This window comes from Neovison vison, chromosome 9, assembly GCF_020171115.1.
Source record: "Neovison vison isolate M4711 chromosome 9, ASM_NN_V1, whole genome shotgun sequence".
Lineage (NCBI taxonomy): Eukaryota > Metazoa > Chordata > Mammalia > Carnivora > Mustelidae > Neogale > Neogale vison.
In genome coordinates this window covers 3,126,065-3,146,646 of record NC_058099.1, presented here as the reverse complement: position 1 = coordinate 3,146,646, position 20,582 = coordinate 3,126,065, and the positions used below count along the sequence as shown (strand labels likewise).

The 20,582-nt window shown below is 64.0% G+C and overlaps 2 protein-coding genes across 3 annotated transcripts in view; both read left to right on the top strand.

The window, feature by feature from the left end:
• Positions 1-7,244, top strand: part of SEC16A (SEC16 homolog A, endoplasmic reticulum export factor) — a 32,077-nt gene extending 24,833 nt beyond the window's left edge. The window contains exons 24-32 of the mRNA XM_044264373.1: positions 1,408-1,488; positions 1,619-1,675; positions 1,782-1,893; positions 2,278-2,415; positions 2,633-2,727; positions 3,276-3,350; positions 3,810-4,067; positions 4,635-4,787; positions 5,622-7,244. Of these exons, the coding sequence (XP_044120308.1) occupies positions 1,408-1,488; positions 1,619-1,675; positions 1,782-1,893; positions 2,278-2,415; positions 2,633-2,727; positions 3,276-3,350; positions 3,810-4,067; positions 4,635-4,787; positions 5,622-5,690 (1,038 nt within the window). The 3' untranslated portion in view covers positions 5,691-7,244. The remainder of the gene's footprint in view (positions 1-1,407; positions 1,489-1,618; positions 1,676-1,781; positions 1,894-2,277; positions 2,416-2,632; positions 2,728-3,275; positions 3,351-3,809; positions 4,068-4,634; positions 4,788-5,621) is intronic.
• Positions 7,245-7,599: 355 nt separating this feature from the next.
• Positions 7,600-19,083, top strand: INPP5E (inositol polyphosphate-5-phosphatase E). 2 transcript variants are annotated; one of them, XR_006386354.1, is made up of 12 exons: positions 7,600-7,639; positions 8,477-9,525; positions 13,212-13,335; positions 14,504-14,601; positions 15,144-15,268; positions 15,379-15,498; positions 15,744-15,851; positions 16,401-16,562; positions 16,643-16,758; positions 17,253-17,389; positions 17,700-18,125; positions 18,248-19,083. XR_006386354.1 is itself a non-coding variant. In XM_044264558.1 (11 exons), exons 2-11 carry the CDS (start codon positions 8,720-8,722, stop codon positions 17,830-17,832), a joined length of 1,929 nt encoding a protein of 642 aa, XP_044120493.1. In that variant the 5' UTR covers positions 7,600-7,639; positions 8,477-8,719; the 3' UTR covers positions 17,833-19,083. The 2 variants fall into 2 exon arrangements, 1 of the variants encoding a protein (XP_044120493.1); XM_044264558.1 differs by having other exon boundaries at positions 17,700-19,083.
• Positions 19,084-20,582: the final 1,499 nt, after the last annotated feature.

Here is a 20,582-nt window from a genome sequence, read left to right as displayed (position 1 = left end):
TGACCTGAGCCGAAGGCAGAGGCTTAACCCACGGAGCCCCCCGGGCGCCCCGGCCTTTTTTCAGATGGCTGATGACGTAAGAGCCACACGTGTGCTCTTCGTCTCTTTTGGCGAAACCACTCCTTCCTCTCAGGGCGTGCCGAGGTCCGGGCACAGCTTTGTGTCCAGCACGGGAAGGTGCTACCAGGCTCTCTTCCTGGACAGTTGCATGCAGTGACCCCAGCAGAGCCAGAGAGGCCCAGTCATTCCTTGTCACCAGCCCGGCTGGTGACATTCCTGGTCCCCACGCACACAGGGTGGTCGGGCCGCCCCACGGTAGCCTCTCGGCGGGGGTTGTGGTGCCTCCTGGAGCTTTCACTTCGCTCCGACGAGTGGGGGTGCCGAGCACCTTTCTCACGCGCCTGTCACCGCCTGTGTGTTTTCCTGCGTGGTGCTGGCTTGTCTTCTCCCGCTTGAGCGTCTTGGCCCCAAGTCCTCTGTGACATGTGTGCGTCACCGGTGCCGTCCCCCAGCCTGCAGACCGTCTCTTTACTCTCTTCACGTGGGTTTACGCGAGACTTGTTCTTGATTTCCATACTGTTTAGCAAATCGAACTTTAGTTAACTGTTAGCATCTTTTTTTTTTTTAAAGTTCGTGTTTATTTATTAGAGAGAGCGGCTAGCACACAAGCAGGGGGAGGGGCAGAGGGCACAGGAGCAGCCGGCTCCCCACCAAGCAGGGCACCTGACACGGGCCGCATCCCAGACCCCACCCCGGCTGAGGTCGTGACCCGACCCGACGCCAGAGTCGGGCACTCAAGAGACTGAGGTTCCCCGGTCCCCCTTGACGCCTGGCATCACGGGGGGACACAGATCAGATTCCGAGCGTGCGTGAGCCTGAGCTAGAAGAGGACGCTGACCCGTCGTGAGCGCTGCGGAGCTCAGAGCGGCGGGGCTGCAAGCACACGCACCCGCTGCCTCCTTGTCTGTGTTTCCGCTGAGGCACGGCCTGCCGGGATGGAAGTGAGCGTCCCTGACATGTGTGTTCTCCCAGCATAAGGCTACAGGGCAGGGGACTGTCCCCAGGGCCCACAAGAACATGACCGGTCTGCTTGCTGCCGCTCAGTCTGGGAGAATGCCAGAGCCTGCCGCTCGTTGGCATTCAGACAGGAAAAGCTCCAAAAGGCACGTGTTCAGATGTGAACCATTTTAGCGGTTTTTAAGGGCACGGTTCCATGGTGTTAGCTGCCCCCGCCCGTCTTCGGGACTTGTGTTCTCAGATTGGCTCTTGGCCCCGGTGCACACCGTGCCCGTGTGCGTGCGGCTTCTCTGGGGCCTCCTAGGAGCCGGTCCTCAGGGCCTTTCGGTGCTGGGCTCCCCTCACGCGGCACCGTGTCCTCGAGGCGGTTCTGATGGTTTTCATGTTTAGAGCGGCGAATCCTGGTTCTCCCGTTGGCTGCCGGGGAAAAGGAGGACAGAAGCTTATTTGCCGGACGACAAGAACAAATCAGTGAGTGCTGTGGAGCGCGGCCCCGAGGGGCATGCGCGTGCCCGTGCGTGGGGGTCGCCAGTGCGCACGGGCCTGGTCGCTGCTTCCGCTCGGCTCTGTCTCCTGACATTACTTTTCATGATCGCGGCAGATCGTCTGGGATGAGAAGAGGAACCGGTGGGTGGACGTAAACGAGCCGGAGGAGGAGGTACGTCTGGGTTCCTCGCTCTGCTCGCCTGGGCCCCCGCTCCGCGTACCATCCCGGCGGCTCCGGGTCCGCAGGCAGGGCTCTGAGCCAGCTTTCCCCTCCACAGAGGAAGGCTCCGCCGCCCCCACCCATCTCGCTCCCCAAGGCTCCGCTTGCTGCGCCCCCTGGTCCTGGAGGGCCCCCGAGGGCCTCTGTGAACATGTTCTCTAGGAAAGCAGGTAACAGAGTCGAGCCAGAAATCCGAGTTGGTTTGAGAACTTGCTTGTTCTGCAGACATGCCGGAGCTTAAGGGCTAGAAGTACAGAACAGATGGCAGTCTGTCTGTCTGCAAGGGGGGTCCTCGTTTTCCTCGGGCGAGTCTGCAGGGGCCCCCCACCGTCTCTAGAGCATGAGAGTCCTGCTCCGCAGCCCCCAAGCTGCTAGTGAGCGGCGCAGCTCTGGTCGCCTCGATGTGTAGAACGGCACCTCCCCGGGGTAGCAGCCGGGCTGTGCCATGTGCAGAGCTGCGTCCCCGTCTGCTCTTCCCGCTGGGGGAAGGGGGACCCCGGGGGAACAGGATGCTCTGGGGCGCTGACCCAAATCTGCCGCTTTTTCCGGTGCAGCTGGAGCCAGAGCACGCTATGTGGATGTGTTGAACCCCGGGGGGCCCCAGCGGAGCGAGCCGGCTCTGGCTCCTGCGGAGTTTTTTGCCCCCCTGGCCCCGCTCCCGATTCCTGCACACGTGTTCGGACCGAATCCAGGTGGGCAGCGTGGGACCTTCTGATCTCTGATCCCTTTCCTGAGCTCCTCTGGCTTTAATCTCCCGTAAGAAGAGTGACCCGGTTCATGTGCAGAGCCGGGGCTCATCTGCTCGTTCATGAACCCCCTTCTCTGTCCCCCACGAATGGGACTGTGGGAAACGACAGGCCGGCGTTGTTTTGAACAGAATGACAGCTTCCTGCGCTGTCTCCTTCACAGATGCAGAGGAAGTGCCCCCTGCAGGGGGGGTCAGCAGGGAAGGGCAGGTGCCTGCCGGCGGTCCGGCCAACGCTGAGCCGGCCTCAGAGCCCCAGGTGAGCAGGGCTGCAGGCCGGGCGGGAGGGTGGGGAGGGTTTGCCCCACACCCTGCCTGGGAGATTGGCCCAAGCTTTGTGTCAGGCCCACTGTGCACCCGGGGACTGAGTCCGTGTGTATCGGAAGACCCCTCGAGAGATGGGGAGTGTGACTGTGTGCACGAGGCCTTGGGGTTGTCTCGCTGAAATCCTAGTCGGAAAGGTGGTTTCTAATTTTGGGAACTGGGGTGTGGAATCACGGAGAGTCTGGTGTCTGAGGGGGACAGTGGATTGCGAGCCTGGGTCCCCAGTTAATGAGCTGCTTAACATGTAAGGGGTCACGTAATGCTTCGGAGTCTGTTTCCTGCTCTGAGTTGGGATGACCAGGCCGTCGCGGGCCCGGGATCCGCGTTCCTTGGAGATGGGCGGCGGAGCGATTGGCCCTGCATCTGCTCAGACCGGAGCCTTCCGTGGAGCCCAGCGCCTCCAGGCCGGGCTGGGCCGGGTGGGGGCGGGGCTCCCGTGTGCTTCCACTGGTGGGACGGCTGCACATCGTCTTCCTCCCGCAGGCGTTCAGCTCTGCCACTTCGCTCGCTGGCCCCGAGCTCCCACCCGCCGGCGAGGACGGCTCCCGCGGAGGAGAGGTAAGGCCCTCCCGCCAAAAGGACCTGCCCAGAAGCCAGGCCCGGCACGTCGCTCGTGTGCACTGTCCACGTGGCTGCTTCCTTTAAAAGCGAGTCTTGACGAGTCAGAAGAGACAGTTGAGCAGCTTCTTAAAACTGCCCAGTGTCAAGTTTGCACAACAGATGGTCCCACTCGTCTGTGCAGAATCGCCCGGGGTCCCCACCTCAAGCAGGGCTGGAGTGCACCTGCCCCTGGCGCTGCCCAGCACGGCCGGGCCACCACGGGCCCCCAGCTGGGGGTGTTTTCTCTCTAAGAGCTGCCCCCGAAGGCAGGCCTTGTAAGCTAACTCTGGCTCCTCTCCGTCCAACTGTCCCGGTTCTGAGGGCATCCTGCCGCTCTCGGGGGTTACACGGACCGCTCGGAGTGGCAGCATGCATGCTGATTTTCTATTTGTGTGTGTTTTGTGTATGTTCCTGTAGCTTTCACGCTGTAGTTCACTGAGTTCATTGTCACGTGAAGTAAGCCAGCATTTTTATCAGGTACCTGTGCCTGGCGGTTCTCACTGGACACGCGTTGAACTGGGTCGCCTTTGTGTCCCCTCTGAGCGCACTGTGCTGGCTGGCCACCGTGCCCGTGTCACTAACGCGACCCGCTGCCTCCCCACCCACCACACACCGGAGGATGTAGTGTTCCTTTCTCCCCAGGACCTCGGGGGGTCGGGAGCTGTCCTGATGCACTGACGGGCACATAGACCCCGATGTGCCTAGTGAATGAGTGTGGACTGTTAAATGTTCTTTCTGGATTGGTTTTTCCACATGGCCAGCCTCCGGCGTGGCCTCACCGTGTATGAGTGGCTTTCCAAAGCCCACGGGGCAGGAGGGACTTCCGTTCTCTGACCAAGTGTGAGACGGCGTCTTATAGGTCAGGCCAGGGGCGGCAGGAAGCTGTCCTCCGGCCAGTCTGGGCGGGAGATAAAGGAATGTGTCATCTTTCCTGTGTATCGTGGGACAGAGCTTCCGTTGGCTCAGTAGAAGGCTTCGTGTGACCTTTTCCTTTGCACACTAAAGCACTGGCTTTCGTAGCCGGGCACTGAGGTCTGAAGTCCTCAGAAGCGTCTGCTAACTGCCCCATGTCAGCACGAACGGGACATCTTGGCGCCGCGCACTCCTTGACCCTGCATGTCCTGGTTTCGAGGCCTTTCTCTCTGCATGCTGCTTTACGTGTCACCATTTTCCCACGGACCTTGGCGTGATTACGTCCAGGGCTGCGACAAGTGTCTCCACCTGCGTCCGTGGCTCCCTTAGAACACTGGGAGCGGGTCCCCAGGAGTGTGTTCACAAAGGGAGCGAGCGCAGCGCTGTCGCGGCGGTGCTGACACGGCTCTCTGTGGTTCTCAGGCTCCCAGTGACCACCCCGGGGCAGCCGCGCCTTTCTACAGCCCCGCTCCCTTTGCACAGGTCAGTGCCGTCCGGGGCCCCACCCGCGCCTGCTGACCCTTCTCCCTTCTCGGTCGGGCCTTTCCCGCTCCTGGCTCCTGCGCTTTCCGGCCGACACGCTGTGCCGCGGGTCTGCGTCTGACTCCCGCGCGTGGGCCTGGGCCCTCCTCTCGGCCAGCCCGTGTCCTGCATTTGGGAGTTGTTGCTGAACGTTCCCTTCCGTTTCTCTGCCTCTGCCTTCTCTCTTCTCCGTGCCCAGTTTTGGCCCGTAGCAGACAGACTGGCTGCCGGTTTGGGGCGAGCCAGGGCGGGGTGGTCCTGGCCTTTAGGATGTAAACGCTTGCCTGAGCCCAGGTGTCCTGGTGCGGCTCCTGTCCTCACGGCCCGGGATGACCGGGCCTGCTCCCTCTGCACCTGGCTCTCGTCCCCCTACCAGCCCGACCTTAGGGCTGCCGTGTCCCACCCAAGTTACAACCTGGCCACCGGGCACCTGCTTTTCCACTCCCAAGATGTGCTTTTTCCCATCCTGTTCCCGCCATCTTGTAGCCATTATTTTACACAAATTCTCTGGCGCACATTCCAGCCAGGGTGTGGCGAGGAGGCTCAGGTAAATGCCCACGCGCTGCACGCAGGCTCTCCTGGCGGCCGCTGCAGCCGGCCTCCTTGCTTCACCACCTGGCCAAAGCGCACACCTTTAAGAACGACTGATTTGGTCCTGGCCTGGCCAGTTACCAGGGGGACTGCCTGTGGGTCGGTGTAGACGGTCCCGCCCCCCCGAGTCTCGAGGTGTTCCCAGGGTGCCACCGGCCCCGGAGGACTCGGGCACACGGAAGTCAGCGCTCTTCTTGTCTGCAGGCCTCGGCCCCCTCCGGAGGCTCCAGGATGGGGAGGATTGGCCAGAGGAAGTACCCAGCGTTGAGCTAGAAGAGTCCCCACCCTGGAGTAACATCTGGAACCCTGAAGCCATCATTCTGCTCCAGCAAGAACTCAGATGGATTGCCGGCACCGTCCCCGCGTCCCCAAATGGGCACGCAGTGATGCCACGTGATCGAACCTGTTCTTCCGCCGCCGTCTCTGAAGGGTGGCCGGAGGCAGGTGCGCAGCCCCTGGAAGGCGCTGGCTGGAGCGGGGGCGCTCTTGGCTCCTTCATTCCCCAATGGTGATTTAAGGGTAAAACTGTCTGTCCTGGAAGAGTGTTGTGCCGGGTGAGGCTGGAGGCTTCATTGCTGCAAGAAGATCTCGCTCTTGAGGAACCCAGGTGTCTCTGCAAACCTAACCGTGCTGCCCCCCAACCCCCACGGGGTCCTTTAAAATGCCGAGTGAAGAGCGAGCCTTGGGCCCAGGAGAGGCCCCACCGCCTTCCTGGTGGCCATGGAGGTCCTTTCTGCATCAAAGTCCCCGAGGAGCTGTGGACTCGGTGGCAAGAATTCGGTTAGCTTTCGAGAGAGGCCCGAGTCGCTGAAGCACATCTCCGCCGGGTGGCAAAGATGTTTCCAGCTTCTTTTGTGCCCTGTGCGAGCCAGGGGCCCGGCTTTGCCTGTCCATGGGGGGGCAGCCCTGCAGCTGTGCCCCCCGCGGACTGGCCGCCATCGGTCCACGTTACTGAAACTCACTGTGACAAGTTGGACGGGGCGTTCTCCAGTCTGTGACAAGCCTGACGAGACACCTCGAGGGGCCACGGTGCTCTCTGTGTCACCGTCGGCGCTGTGCTCTGTCCTGACTGGTCTTCACGGTGCCGTCCAGTTGCCTTGCTTTCTCTCACCTGGTTGCCGTCCTCTCAGGGTGGGGACATCTGGAAGAGAGGGCAGGACGGGCTGTTGACACGCACGCTGAGTCCAAGGCTCTGTTCTTCCTGCACCAGATCTGCAGGTGGCGTGCGGCCCGCCAGCCGCAGGGAACCCCAGAGGGGACCCTCCCCACCGGACTCCGAGCTTTACGGCTTCATCGACTGTTCAGAAAATTCCTCTCTCGTTCTTGTTAGGTCTGAAGAGACTACAGAAAAGATTTAAGTATTTATAAGAATCATTAGAAAATAATTTCTGTAGGTTCCCCAGGGAGCGTAGTTTGCTTGGGGTCTTAAATCTAAATGCAGAAATGGTCTAACTATGGAATCCGTGCAGGCTTCCTGTTTCCTCCCGGCCCTGGGTCATCTCGGAAGGGCCGTGGAAGTTGTCCCATGGTGTCGCCCACACGCACGTCTGGGTGCATTTGTTCACTTGGAGAGAGGCCGGGACTGGTTGACGGGGCAGCAGCCTCTTGTGTCCCTTGGTCCGCGCTCAGTGGGGGTCCTGGGATCCCAGACCCTCCTGGCGCCATGCCCCTGGCTTCCTCCGCTTGGCCTGCCCACTGTTGCCCGCACCGGCTGCCAGCGACTTTTGATTCAAGAAGCTCCCTGCGAGGCCAGGCGGGAGCTGCTATTTTTCCTAAATGCAAATTGTTACACTGCAAATTGGTAAATAAAGTATTTTGCGCTCGCAAGCGCTGTCATCTGTTGCTTCCTTCTGTCTGTGGGTCACCGTGGATGGTGGGGTGGGGGGGACAAGGACCCTGCCTGGGGCTGCGAGCTGGAGGGGCTTTGCTTTGGCCGCGGGTGGGTCGGCTGGGGAGCCCCCACCCCCAACCCCTCAACAGCAGGAGGGGTGCGCCCCTTGGGGAGGCCTGCCCCAGTGTGTGTCGTCCCTCTGCCCCCGGCCCCGCCCCTGGCCCAGGAAGCTGCAGGGTGGGGAAGGGGGACTGCTCCGCGCTCTCGGGCGTGCGCTGGGTCCTCCGGCCGCCAGGGGCCGCTGTGGGGACCGACCCCCGCCTTTCTCGGACGCCCGTTGCCGGGGAGCAGCCGCCGGGCCGCAGGGCCGGTGAGCGGGCGGCGCGTTGAGGTGGGTGCAGGACGGTCCCTAGGCGGCGGCGCGGGTGCAGGACCCGGGGTGGCCCCTGGGCGGGTATAAGGGGCGACCTCCAGGCAGGGGTGCGGGACTGGAGCGCGGCGTGACCCCTCGACGGGGACGCGGATCCGGGGCGCAGGGTGACCCCTGGGCGGGGGCGGGGACGCGGATTCGGGGCGCAGGGCGAACCCTGGGCGGGGTTACGGGGCGCAGGTCCGAAGCGCGGAGTGACCCCTGGGCCGGGGCGGGGGCGGGAGTCCAGGGCGTGGGGTAACTCTTTGCAGGGGCGGGGACGCGTATCCAGGGTGCGGGGCGTCCCCGGGTGGGGCGGGGGCGCGAGCCCAGAGCGAGGGTTGATCCCTGGGCGGGGGCTGGGGACACGGGCCGGGGGCGGGGTCCTCCTGCGCTGCGGTCGTTGCCCTGGGGCCCCGCGGGCTCGCAGGTTCTGAGCCCGGGCCTGCGGCGGCTGCGGCGGCCGGCGGAGGGGGCCTCCCTCGGGGCGGGGTCTGCGGGAGGAGCGGCGGTGATGGGTACGCAGGTGAGTGAGGGCGTGGGGACCCCTTCCCCCTTCCCCCTTCCGAGGCTGCTCCAACTAGCCTTGACTTTTGGGTTGTGGTTCTGCCCTGGTCCTACCCCAGAGCCCCAGGAAGGCACAGGCCCCCTCCGTGCGGTGGCTTCCCGGGAGGCGGCGGCAGGCGACTCGTCTGAGTGTGTGTTCTCGCTACATGGCTGCCGCCCGTCCCTCTGTCTCCTTGCACCGCAGTCCCGTGGGAGCAGTCACGTGGCACGGGGTCGTGGCTGTCCCAGGCTAATAGCTCGGTTTTCCTGTAGGTTCCTGTGGGGGACCGCAGGACTTCTGGCTTCCCAGCCATGGAGCAACGGACCCTGTCCCCACCGGCTGGCCCCGGGCCCGAAGGGGAGCCCCCACGCCTTCTCTCCTCCGCAGCTGCCCCCCATGGTCTGGCCGTGCATCCCTGACCTTGGGCTTCCCTGGCAGCCCAGAGCGGGAACTGTCCCCTGGCATCGGGAGGGGGGTGCTGGCTGCCAGAGCCTGGGAGAGCCGGACCCTGGACTATGCCATCCAGGTTAGAGGGCGTGGGCCTTTCAGGGGCATCTCCCCCGCAGCCCCCTGCCCAGGGCCATCTGCAGCCTGAAGACAGAATGCTCAAGGGACAGCTTCCAAACACGGGCAAAGACCTCACAGCCCACCCAGGGTCCCCACCTGCCAACAATGGTGAGGGCCCTGAGAAGAGCCCAGTGCTCCCCCCGAAACTTCCAGCACAGATCAGCAACGAGGACCCACAAGCCAAGGCAACAAGCTTCACTCCAAAGCCACCGCCGAGGCCCCGGCTGGAGCGAGCTCTGTCCTTGGACGAGAAGGCGTGGAGGAGGCGGCGTTTTCCAAGCAGCCACGAGGACCTGGCGGCTCACAGCGGGGCCAGCCCCAGTAGGGGCTCCTCACAGGACAAGGTCCCCAGGCACCCCGCCCACACCGACTCTCCCCACTGCCTGAGCACCTCCTTGCAGGAGATCCCCACGTCCCGCAGGGCCCAGGGCAGTGCGGGAGGGAGCCCTTCCTCATGGGGTCACTGTATCTCCGGGATGATCAGCACTTCCCTGGACGTCCTGCACCGGGACGGGGCCTCAGCCCGGAGCCCCGCCAGGCTGCCCACTGTGGACCAGAAGGTGGCCTCCGGTTTCCTGCGGCCGGCCGACCGGGTGGACTCGGGTCAGGCTGACCTCAAGGCCCGCCTGCCGAGCAGACTGTTCCGGGCCCACAGCAGCCTGGGCCCCGGCCGGCCCCCGAGTCCCCTGGCCTCTGAGGCCAGATCCTCCTTTAGCCTGCTGGCTCCCATCCGCGCCAAGGACGTCCGGACCAGGTAGGGCCCCAGGGGGGCGGGGGGTGGGCACCATCGGTGGCCTTGGCTTTAGCGTTCGCGTGCGGCCTCCACGAGAAGCACGCAAAGGTTTTCTCACAAGGCTGTGCGGTGTAGAGGTGTGGAGATAACCCCCCAGCTCGCAGCTCCTTCCCAGAGGGTCACGCCTTCCAGAACTTTCCCTCTGTGTTTCAGCACCACTCAGGGCTGCGTGCCTACGAAACATGGTTCGGTGGCATGCGTGACCTTCTCCCCACAGCTCTGCGTCTCGTTTGCTCTCCCTTGTGTGTGTCGGGACAGGGTCCTGAGGCTGTTGGCTGCGCACCCCACTGGCCATCGGCTCCCATTGGCCCCACAACTGCAGAGGACACTTGGTTTCCAGGCCTCACGGGACCTGAGAAGCTAATGTATTTGGCCTTTATTACAGCTCATAAAAAACCTAGCCAGGCGCCCCCCCCACACCTCTGATGTCTCTCCTTTGCGCCAGGGTCCCCGATACTTCTGAACCCAGCCTGTCTAAGTCCACAAGTCTGGTCTTCTCCGGGGTCCTCACTGTGGGGCCCACGCTGTGGCTGGAACAGGCCTCCCCTGCCTGCTCCTCCGGTGCCAGGCCTGGCCGCTTACCGCTCTCAACACTCCTGCCACTTGGACCGGGCCTCTGCTCCCTGCTTGGGCTGGGCCCGTTGTTTGAAGTACACACAGGCCCCGACTTGGGGGTCCCCACGCCACCCGATCCCCAACATGGCACCCAAGGCCCCAAGTGAGGCCCCGGCCCCACTTCCCTCACCAGACTCCTCACCACCACCCCACCTGCTGCCCTCTCCAGTCCAGACCAGGCCGGCACCCGCCCAGCTGGGCACAGAGTCCGCAGAAGGTGGGGTGGTCACTGTGCTGGTGTCTGCCACCTGGGACCCCGAAGCAGAAACCCTAAAACAAGAGGACCATGTTCTCTCCCCCTTCTGGAGCCCTCAAGTCAGAGCCCACGGTGCCGCAGGGCTGTGCTCCTTCCGGAGGCTCCAGGGGACGGTCCTTCCTGCTCTTCCAGTTCCCGGTGCCCCGGTGGCCCCCGGTGACCCCCTGGCTTCTGCCCGCATGCGGTGCTCTGCCAGGGTCTGTGTCTCTCCTCTCACTGGGGCACTGGTCGTTGACTCTAGCACCCATACAAAACCCAGGACGCTCTTGGGTGGCCGTCCTTCACTAGCCACACTGCAGCGCCCCCATGGCCACAGAGGTCCCCCCGTGCGCTCTTGTTGTCAGGAAGCAGGAGAAGCTGGGGGCAAGCATGGCTGCACCAGCCAGAACCAGGCCTGCCGCAAGGGTTTCGGGCACGCGGCGCGCTCTGCGCAGCTGCGGTTACCCGTGTGCGCACACCACACGGTGCCGAGGACGGGACTGTCGTCTCAGAACCGGCTCCTCGGTTCCCCACTTTCAGACAAGCAGCAAGCAGTAGGTTGGTGGGGATCCCTCAGCCCAGATCCGCGTGCAACGACCCCATCTCCAGCCCCTCAGCGTGCCTTGGAGCGGGTGTGGGGTGCGCTGGGCCCAGGGAGCGGTTGCCCGCAGATGGGGGCGGCCACACTTCGCGTGAGGACACGGACGCTCGGATTCTGTCATTTTCCCATGTCACCAAACACGGGGTTTTCTTCCCCAGCCACTTGTAAGTGTGAAGACAGCCCTTAGCTTGTGGTCTGGCCACAAACAGCTGGGACGTGGGCGAGGTCGGAGCGGGCGCCCCGCGCTTAGGGTGCTGCAGGCCGCAGGCACCACCATGGCTAACGCCACGGCCTGTGGGTCCTGAGAGCACGCTGTGCCCTCAGGCGCAGAGTGGGGGATCCTTCGGGGCCCCCGAGGCCAGGAGGCAGGGGCTCTCTGGGTGCCTGACTGTGGGGTGTGGCCACAGCCTGCCGGGGCTCCTGGAGTGGGGCTGAGGCAGCAGGGCCCCTGTCTGGGCACGATCAGGCACATGTTCCGCTCCGCCCAGGGAGGATGTGGGAATCACTCCTCCCGGCTCCGGAGAACCGCCTTCTGCTCACAGCGGTCAGCTGGGGCTCCTGAGCCTCGCGGGCGATCTGACTTCCTTCAAAGGAGCGGGTTCCTACTCGCAAGACTAAGCTGTGAGGTTTTCGTAGTGAATTGGGGTGAAGAGTCATCAGAGGCTTGGAAAGTCCTCGGGGTGGCCATTACAGACGCTGGGTTGGCTTCTCAAGGCCGCCGCAGAACAGGCCACCTGTGGGGAAGCTGCGGTGCCGGGCCAGGCTGGCCAGTGTGAGGCCTGCGCCCCAGGCATGGGCAGGGCAGCATGGGGGGCAGAAGCCCAGTGGTCCACCCCAGTGTTCGGAGCCCACCAGACCGCCTTCCCGCACCGCAGTGCCCAGCTGCCAGGCCTTGGCACAGAACCCCCTTGGCTCCCACCCACCCCTGACAACGGGACTGGGGCAGCCCTGCCAGCTGCCCCGGAAGGTGGAAAGAGCCCTCATTTGCATGCGGCCATCAAGGTGATGGCTGACGAGGGATGTTCTCATGGACAGATCAGGGTACCAGCCCATCATGGTGTCGCCGGAGTAGGGATAGGACCCACGGAGCTTATCGGGGCGCATCTGTAGGAAAGAGGGAGGGAATCTAATCAGTGTCTGACACAGCCAGCACTCAGGAGGTGATGAAGCTCCCCTCTGGGCACTGGGGGGACCTGTGGCCAGTGTGTACAGCAGATGATGACACTGGGGGCGGGGGGAGGGGACCGGTGGTCAGTGTCTGCAGCGGATGGATGGCACTAAAAGACCTCGGAGACAAAATGACCGAAGGCTGGTGTGGCTGTCGCCTGGGTGCTGATTCTGGGAATGTCCTGATCTGCAGCTGGGTTGGAAGAAGGTTCTGGAAGGGGAGCTTCCAGCAAGAGGACGACCCCAGACAGTTGGAGAAAGGCGGACTCATGTGAACACCGTGCAAGGAGTGAGGTTGCAGGGAGGCTGGTGTCGCCCCCCTGTGCGGTGACAGGCCGTGTGCGCGTGCTGGGCTTGCCCTGTGTGCAGGAGAACAGTCGGTGGCCACAGCTAGACAAGTGTGTGAGCGCAGTTTTAGCACACTGTGTGAGCCGTTGGCTGAGGACGATTTTTTCATGGTTGAGAAAACTGGTCTAATATCTCCCGAGACATGAAAATTACACATCAGAGCCTGCAGGCCCCCGGTGACACTCCATCACTGCCCAGGCTCGCCCCCGCGAGTGGGCTCCGCGAGGCGGCTGCCCCCAGAGTCCGACACAGCTGGAACCACGCGCGTGCGCACGCTGTGCTCCGGAACCCTTGAAGCAGGCGTGACCAGTGCTTGTTGCAAGGGTGGACATGTCCCCTGTAGCTTTTAGGTCCCTGGAGGGCACGCATCACCCTGGCTGCTGCTGTCCAGGGCAAAGGGCCTGGATGTCCCCCTCAAGCTGCTCGTCTGAGGACGTGACGGAAAAGTTGAATGCGTGCCCGTGTTTGTAGAATGGGGAACGGAGATGGTTTTCCGAGAGGGCAGTGCACCATCGCGCACTGTGCCCCCTGTCGACCTGCGGGCTCTTGGGAAACCCCAGCTCTGGGAGAGCCTCCTGAAAATGGGAGGGGGCCCGAGGTGACAGGTGTGGCTGGGCGGTGTCCCCTGCACCTGGGTCCGTCTGTTCGGATCCTCGACCCCCGGCTGCTCACTCTCCACAGGAGCTACCTGGAGGGGAGTCTCCTGGCGAGCGGAGCCCTCATGGGGGCGGAGGAGCTGGCCCGGTACTTCCCGGACCGAAGCATGGCCCTCTTCGTGGCCACCTGGAACATGCAGGGCCAGAAGGTAAGCCACCTGCTCCTGCTCGAGTTGTCTCCCAGGGCTGTCGGCCGCACACGGTCTGCCCGGGCTCTCCCCAGCAGCCGGGGCACCCAGAAGGCCCCGGCCTCATCTACCTCCCCACTGCCTGCTGGGGAAGATGTGCTTTTCTGACACACGTGTTTGTCTGTTGGGGAGCTTGTGGCCTCCCAGCAGATGGGCAGGGGACAGAGACCTCCCTGGGGCCCCCACCCCCACGCACAACCTCCCCCGGCCACCCCATCCACACCCCACCGCCGGACCGGCTGTGGCTGTCGGTGAGCCTGCGCGGTCTGGTCTGGTTCTTGTCACCTTGGGGTCACTTTGGTTTCGTTCATTTGGCCACCTGTGTACGGAGGTGACAGTGGAGACCTCCAGCCACTCTGCCGTGACGGCTGCTTTGTGTCCTGACCGCCAGTCGCCCAGGGCCAGACTGCACAAGCCAGAGGACTGGCTCTTGCTTCAGGGGAGCCGCTTGGACCCCATGCTGGTGGCTTTCTCGCCAGCTCAGCCGTCAACGACTCCTCACGGCAAGGACTGCCCTGGGTTGGTGGTCTCCATCCCCTGTGTGTGGGGTGCTCTGATTTCTGAGGGCTGGGCGTGGGCTTCCTGCCCTATGGGCGCAGCAAAGGGTGCAGCAAAGGGCTGTCACGGTGGCATCACAGAAGGACCTTCACTCCACAACGAGGTGGCCCGGGCTGGCCGTGGGGGACGGGCGCTGGGGAGGAAACAAGGCAGGGCCACCTCCTGCTCAGGGTTGGGCTGAGTAACCAGGAGTCCCAACAACACAGGCTCAGGAGGGAGACAGAAGTGATTCTCCCTCGCGCTCAAGGAGGAGGCAGGTGCCCGGGCTGACGGCCCACTGTCCCAGGAATACCACCGGGCCTGTCCAGGGGATGGCGCTCTTGTCCAGGGCCCCGAGGGCTCGGAGGCTGCGCACATCCAGCCATGGGGAAGAGCGCTCACGTCCAGGGCCACGGCACCCGGCCCGGGCGTATCTGGTGGCGCGGGGCACAGAGGCAGGAATGGCGGTGACCAGTTGGGCTGGAGGGAGGCCTGCCTGGAGGCATCGCATGGGCCATGCTGGTCCCGGGCTGTGGGAGAGGCTGGGCCGCTGGCCCCGCGGGAGGCCCTTGCTACACACGGTTCCCTGCAGGAGCTGCCCCCGAACCTGGACGAGCTCCTGCTGCCCGCCGAGGCAGACTACGCCCAGGACCTGTACGTCGTCGGGGTCCAGGAGGGCTGCTCCGACAGGTAGGGAGCACCCCAGCCTTCCCTACGTCTGCCCAGCCCGTCAGCCCCGTGGATCCCTGGGAACGGCGCTGAGGTGGGCCTTAGGGGCCAGGGCTGCTTGCCAGAGCCGCCTCCAGGCCCATGAGCAGCTCCGAGAGCTGAGAGTAAACGAGCTTCGCTTGCTGACGCATCACTGATGGAGAGGCCGCGGGCAGCAGTGGAGCCCCGGCTACAGCCCAACCGCTGCGTGGGCTCCTAGGTCTGCAGCGTCCTGGCACTCGGGTGCCCCCCTCGGGCAGCCGCAGGAGGCCCGCCGCGTATAGGTGCCCCCAACCTAGGGGAAGGGGCCGGGCGCCAGGCTCCCAGAGTAGCCGGAGAGCGCGGGCCTGGGACCAGGACCGGAGGTGGACGAGGCCGTCTGGGGTCCTCGTGTTGCTTGTCTGCCCGCCACTCACCCTGCAGGACGCGGCCGGACAGCGGGGCTCTCTGGGCTGCAGGGTGAGGGGCAGCGGGGCTGGGGGTTCCAGCCCCCCTTCCCAGGCTGTCCCGGCCTCTGTCCACAGGCGGGAGTGGGAGACGCGCCTGCAGGAGACGCTGGGCCCGCGCTACGTGACGCTGTACTCGGCGGCGCACGGGGCGCTCTACATGTCCGTGCTCATCCGCAGGGACCTCATCTGGTTCTGCTCAGGTAGGTGGGCCGCCGTGCTCCGCGCCGCCACCCGGGGCAGCCCCGGCCTCGTGCAGCAGGGGCATGCAGGGTGAGCGGGACCGGCCGTGTCACGCCGCTTTGTCCCGCAGAGGTGGAGAGCTCCACAGTGACCACACGCATCGTATCTCACATCAAGACCAAGGGGGCCCTGGGCGTCAGCTTCACCTTCTTTGGCACCTCCCTCCTCTTTATCACGTCGCATTTCACCTGTGAGTCCCAGGCGTGCGGGACACCGTTCCCCGTCGCCGCCGGGAGGGGCCTGGAAGGCAGAGGCCCCGCTACCTGTGACGGTGTCGTCCGGTCGTGCCCGGTTCCGTGGTGGGCGCCGGGGAGGAGGCCTTGGGGCGGACACCGGGAGCACCCGGCGGTACAGTGGCTGGGGGGCAGTGAGCACACGGGTGCCGCCTGTGTCTGCGAGCCCCACCGCAGAGGCCCCCACGCTCTGTTCTCCCAGCTGGCGACGGGAAGGTGAGCGAGCGTCTGCTGGACTACAGCAGAACTGTCCAGGGCCTGGCCTTGCCTAAGAGTGTGCCCGACACCAGCCCCTACCGCTCCGACGCCGGTGAGCTCCCCTCCACGTGCTTCTGCCTTGTTCTCCGGGTAGTTCGGTGAAAGGAGACTTTGGGAGCTTTTAAGAATCAAGGTCAGAAAAATCTAGAAAGTCACCAGGTAACAGGAAAAAGACCGCACTGAGGCCTGGCACTGGGCTCCTCACGAGCTGGGGCGGTCAGCCCGTTCGGCGGCTGGTGTTCACCAGGAGCCCGGCCTCGCCAGCCCCGCTCTGCATCCCCCACTCCCGCACAGGCCCTCCTGCCTCCCGGCTGCCCCACGGGGGCAGAGCCCTGGCGGAGGCAGCGTTTGTGGGAAGCGTGGGCTCCTGTGAGCGTGGGCCGTCCCGCGGTCCCCGGATGGCTGTTGCTATGGGAAATGAGAATCGTGAACCTGACTGTCAAGAGGCTGCAGGGCACTCCTCCCAAGGCTGGGGCGGCAGCGCCTTCCCTGGGGAGTCCTTGCACGTGTCTCTGGCAGGACCCAGACCAGACCAGTCCCCGTCGCTAAGGCGTGGTGAGCGCGGGGAGGGCTGGGCTCACGTGCTTTCCCCTTTGGTCAGCCGATGTTACCACCCGGTTCGATGGGGTGTTCTGGTTTGGAGACTTCAACTTCCGTCTGAGTGGCGGGCGCGTGGCCGTGGAGGCCATCCTGAAGCAGGACCTGGGGGAGAAGGTGTCCGCCCTGCTCCAGCATGACCAGCTCACCCAGGAGATGAAGAAAGGTGAGGGCCGGTGGGTAGGGGCTCCCCGCCCCCGAGAACGCACGGCCTGTGGGGTTGACGCGGGGCTGGGACTGTTCCAGGGTCCATCTTCAAGGGTTTCCAGGAGCCGGACATCCACTTCCTTCCATCGTACAAGTTCGACATCGGGAAGGACTCCTACGACACCACCTCCAAGCAGAGGACCCCCTCCTACACGGTGAGCAGTCCCCCGGGGCCAGCCCGGCTCTGCGGCCGAGGTCTGGGGCCACTCGTGCTGGCGAACCGGAGGCTGCGGACTGAGGCCGCGCTAGCGGGCAGCGCCCTGGGGGCTGCTGGGCCTGCAGGGTGCGGTCAGACTCGGGCCTGAGCCGCTCCAGGCCAGTGACCACAGCTCTTGGAGGCTGCTGGGGCTGGGGGCGGTGCCCTCTGACGGAGGCCCTCCTGGGGGTCGGCTGCCGGTCCCTGGACAGCGAGGCACAATCTGCATGCTATCACTTGGCGGAGTTGTTTGTGGCGGGACCCCTGAAGTTGGCTCTGGGTTTCAGGCCTGAAGCGGCTGTCTCGGCCTGGTCCGCACCCAGTGCCCACACACGGGTCTGTGCCCTGGGCCCAGGGGAGGGGCTCCAGAGGGTGAGTCTGACACAGGGACAGGCATGCAGGCCAAGAAACCAGGGGGCATCGGGGCTTCCGTTTGTGGGCTCTTTTCTACAGGACCGGGTTATGTACAAGAGCCGCCACAAGGGGGACATCTGTCCCATCAAGTACTCCTCCTGCCCAGGCATCAAGACATCGGACCACCGCCCCGTGTACGGCCTGTTCCGGGTCAAAGTGAGGCCGGGGAGAGACAAGTCAGTACCCTGGCCACATGTCCTCACATGTCCCGCTCTCACGGCCCAGGGCGGGGGGAGGGGAACGGGATTCCTGATCTGAAGTGGCTGTCACACAGGCGACACGCCCAGGGTCGGGGCTGGCCGGCTCTTCCTGACGCGTGTGCAGCAGGCCTGGCCTGGGTCACGGAGGGGTTTCTCGTCGTGGACGGTGGCCACGCTGCGGTGTGCAGCGGGTCCCAGTGGCCCGCAGGGAACACGCGTCAGAGTTGGCCTCCCAGAGGCCGCGGAAACAGCCGGGCCCTCCCAGCTGACCCCCTTTCTTCCACAGCATCCCACTAGCTGCCGGCAAGTTTGACAGAGAACTGTACTTGGTAGGAATTAAAAGACGCATTTCCAAAGAGATCCAGAGGCAGCAGGCGCTGAAGGGTCAGCACTCGAGCAGCATCTGCACTGTGTCCTGAGGGCGCCCGAGGACCCTTGTCACCCATGTGGGAGGTCACTTGACCAAAAGCCCCAAAAAGACAGAAGAGGTTGCTGTGCGGGACTTCTCCAGCTTCTGGGCAGCGGACGGACCCATGCTCGAGGCTGACCTGCTTCCTTACCAAGAACCCCACGGGGAGGCCAGGAGACCGGCCACGCGGTACCACAGCCCCAGTGCCCAGAATGGAACCAGCCACGCTCCCTGACGCCACGGCCCGCCTCAGGCCCCATGCCGGCGACACCACACGTGTGGTCCCTCGGGGCGGGTGTCCAGGTGGGTTGTGGTGGGGCCTGGAGCGGCTCGCTCGCCCACAGCTCATGTTGGCAGCGCTCGCCTTGTGGACCTGCCGCCCCGGCAGTGCTAACTGGGAGGTGCCCTTCTCCGTCTGAGCACAGGGATCCTGGTACTGAAGCGGGTGAGCTGCTCGGTGTCTCCATCCCACCGGTGCTCGAGGACCAAGCCCAGGCCCAGCTGGACAGGTCAGAGCCAGCTGACTTCCAAGGAGGGAGTGCGCTCCCGCGGCCCCACTGGGACAAGAAGGCCTGGCCTATTTCTGGGCTGCCTCTGGTCTTCGGGGGCCTGGCCCAGCCCCTCCAGCCATGAAACCATTTCCCTGCCCTCTTCTGGTTTTGGTGATTTCAGACCATTGGCACACATATCGTCAGCCACAGATAGCGTTAACAAAGCTTCGGGTGTCCCCACCACATTCTAGATCTCTTCTTTCTCCTGGGGCTGAGCCTGTGATCACCCACCATGGCTCCTAAAGATAGCCTCTGTATGTGGGAAGACCAAGGGGCACTCGATCTAATCTTAAATTATTTATTTTTCCATATTTATATTTTTTAATAAATCCATATATTAAATCTTAAACTCTTTCTGGCCAAAGACTGAGTCCTAGGAAGAGCTCATCTGTACGCTCTGCCCATTCTCCTGCCGTCTCAGAGAACAAAGTCGTCCAACGGCAGGTCTCGCATACACTGCGCCCAGCTGCCACCCCGACTGTGGGGCTGGCAGGAAAGGGACTTTTAAGGGAGAAGGGGACACCCCAGACCTGAGCGGAGGAAACAAGGCCCCTTCCGAAGGCAAGTGTGCCTGCTTTGTGAGCGCCCACTTCCACAGCACGGAGCCAGGCACAGCCGGTCTGACACGGGAAGGTCTGTTCGTGAGACGGTCCAGTCAACTCCATCGGACCTGAAGCTTGTCTGTCTGTATAAAATTTTGCTCAAAGAAACGTGCTGTTGAGTTTTGAATTGTGAACTGAAAATGTCTGTCACAGATTTTTGTGGTGAGGGGCCTGGAGAGGCCTTTTCATGCACCTTCCTGGGTACCGTCCTGACGATGGGACCGAGTGATGGCGTGGCATGTAGACAGTCTGGCCTGAGACAGGGCTTCATGTCTTTGGGGATCAGGACACAGGTCACAGGTCCCAAGTCAGGACACTCGCTTAAGAGCAGCTAGGAGATCTGAGAGAAACCGGTTTCACTTGGAAAGTCGGTTAAAATCCCGACGAGCGCGGAGGATGCGGGCCAGTCTCTGAAAACCAGCTTCAGAGAGTCGCGCACAAGCAGGAAGGGTTCTCGTGGCCTCCCCACACTCTGCTCGCGCCAAGCCTCCCTCGGGCACCTGCTGAGCCTACGGCAGCCACCCGGAAAGCCACGTTGGGGGGGGTGTGACCACGGGCTGAGGGGGTCAGGGGTGCCCAGCCATGACGGGGTCAGGGAAGGAGCCAGCGGGAAAGCAGGACAGGCAGCTTGGCACCAGCATCTGAACAGACTCCAGATGTGGTCAGAGGCTCAAGTCCAGCTGCATGGGCACTCCGCCAGACCCAACACCCACCAGGGCCTCGGTCTTCGCAGGCTCTGCCTTCCCACCCCCCACCCCACAGCACACCCACCATGCGGCTAAGCTTCTGCCCTCCATCTCCCTTGGGTGCTGCCCTTCCCCAATGGCACAATCCACGCTGCTGCCCACCTTCCCTCCAACTCAGGCTCGTCTCCCTCGGCCCCACCCCAGTGGGCACAGAGCCTGGCATCCACCCCCCTAAATGCAGTCACCAGCGCGTGTGCTGGAAAAGCACGGAAATGGGACGGCGGCCCCAGCAAAGTGAAGGAACATTTACGCGTTGATGTCCCCAAAGCAGCCCTGCCCGCCCCCGCCCAAGCGGCCGAGGCTGGGCTGCAGGCTCTGTCCCCAGCTGCCGAGCGCTAGGGACCGCGGCGGCCCTGCAGCCACGAGAGGTGGCCCGCATGGACTCCGGGGACCTACGTGCATTCATGTCCGAGACCTACAAAGCTACCGCACGTCACTGGCGTCACGGGCCCCGCGGCGCTCCACATCTGGCCACGCGCCCGCAGGACCTAGCGCTGCTCCGCCTCCCAGCAAGCTCCGGGCTTCGCTCCCCTACGGGCGGCCGAGTCTGAGAACCCCGCCTCCCGTCCTGTGCGCTCGGGCGCATCTTAAAGGGAAGGACAAGAGGCCTCCCCTGGGAGACAGCTCCCTTGCCCACGTCCAACCCTGTTCTAGGGCCGCTGCTGACTGAGACACCCCATCCTCACGACGGTGAAGGGAAACACTGTGCTGAGGAAAACGCTCCTTGAAGCCAACCAGGGGCTCCTGCCCTGCCCCGGGGCCTGTGGGGAGGCTGGGCGGGCTCATAGGCCCCGTGGCCTCTGTGGGGAGACGGTCAGGCACTGACCGACTCACGACGGCTCACCTGTGGAGCGCAGGATG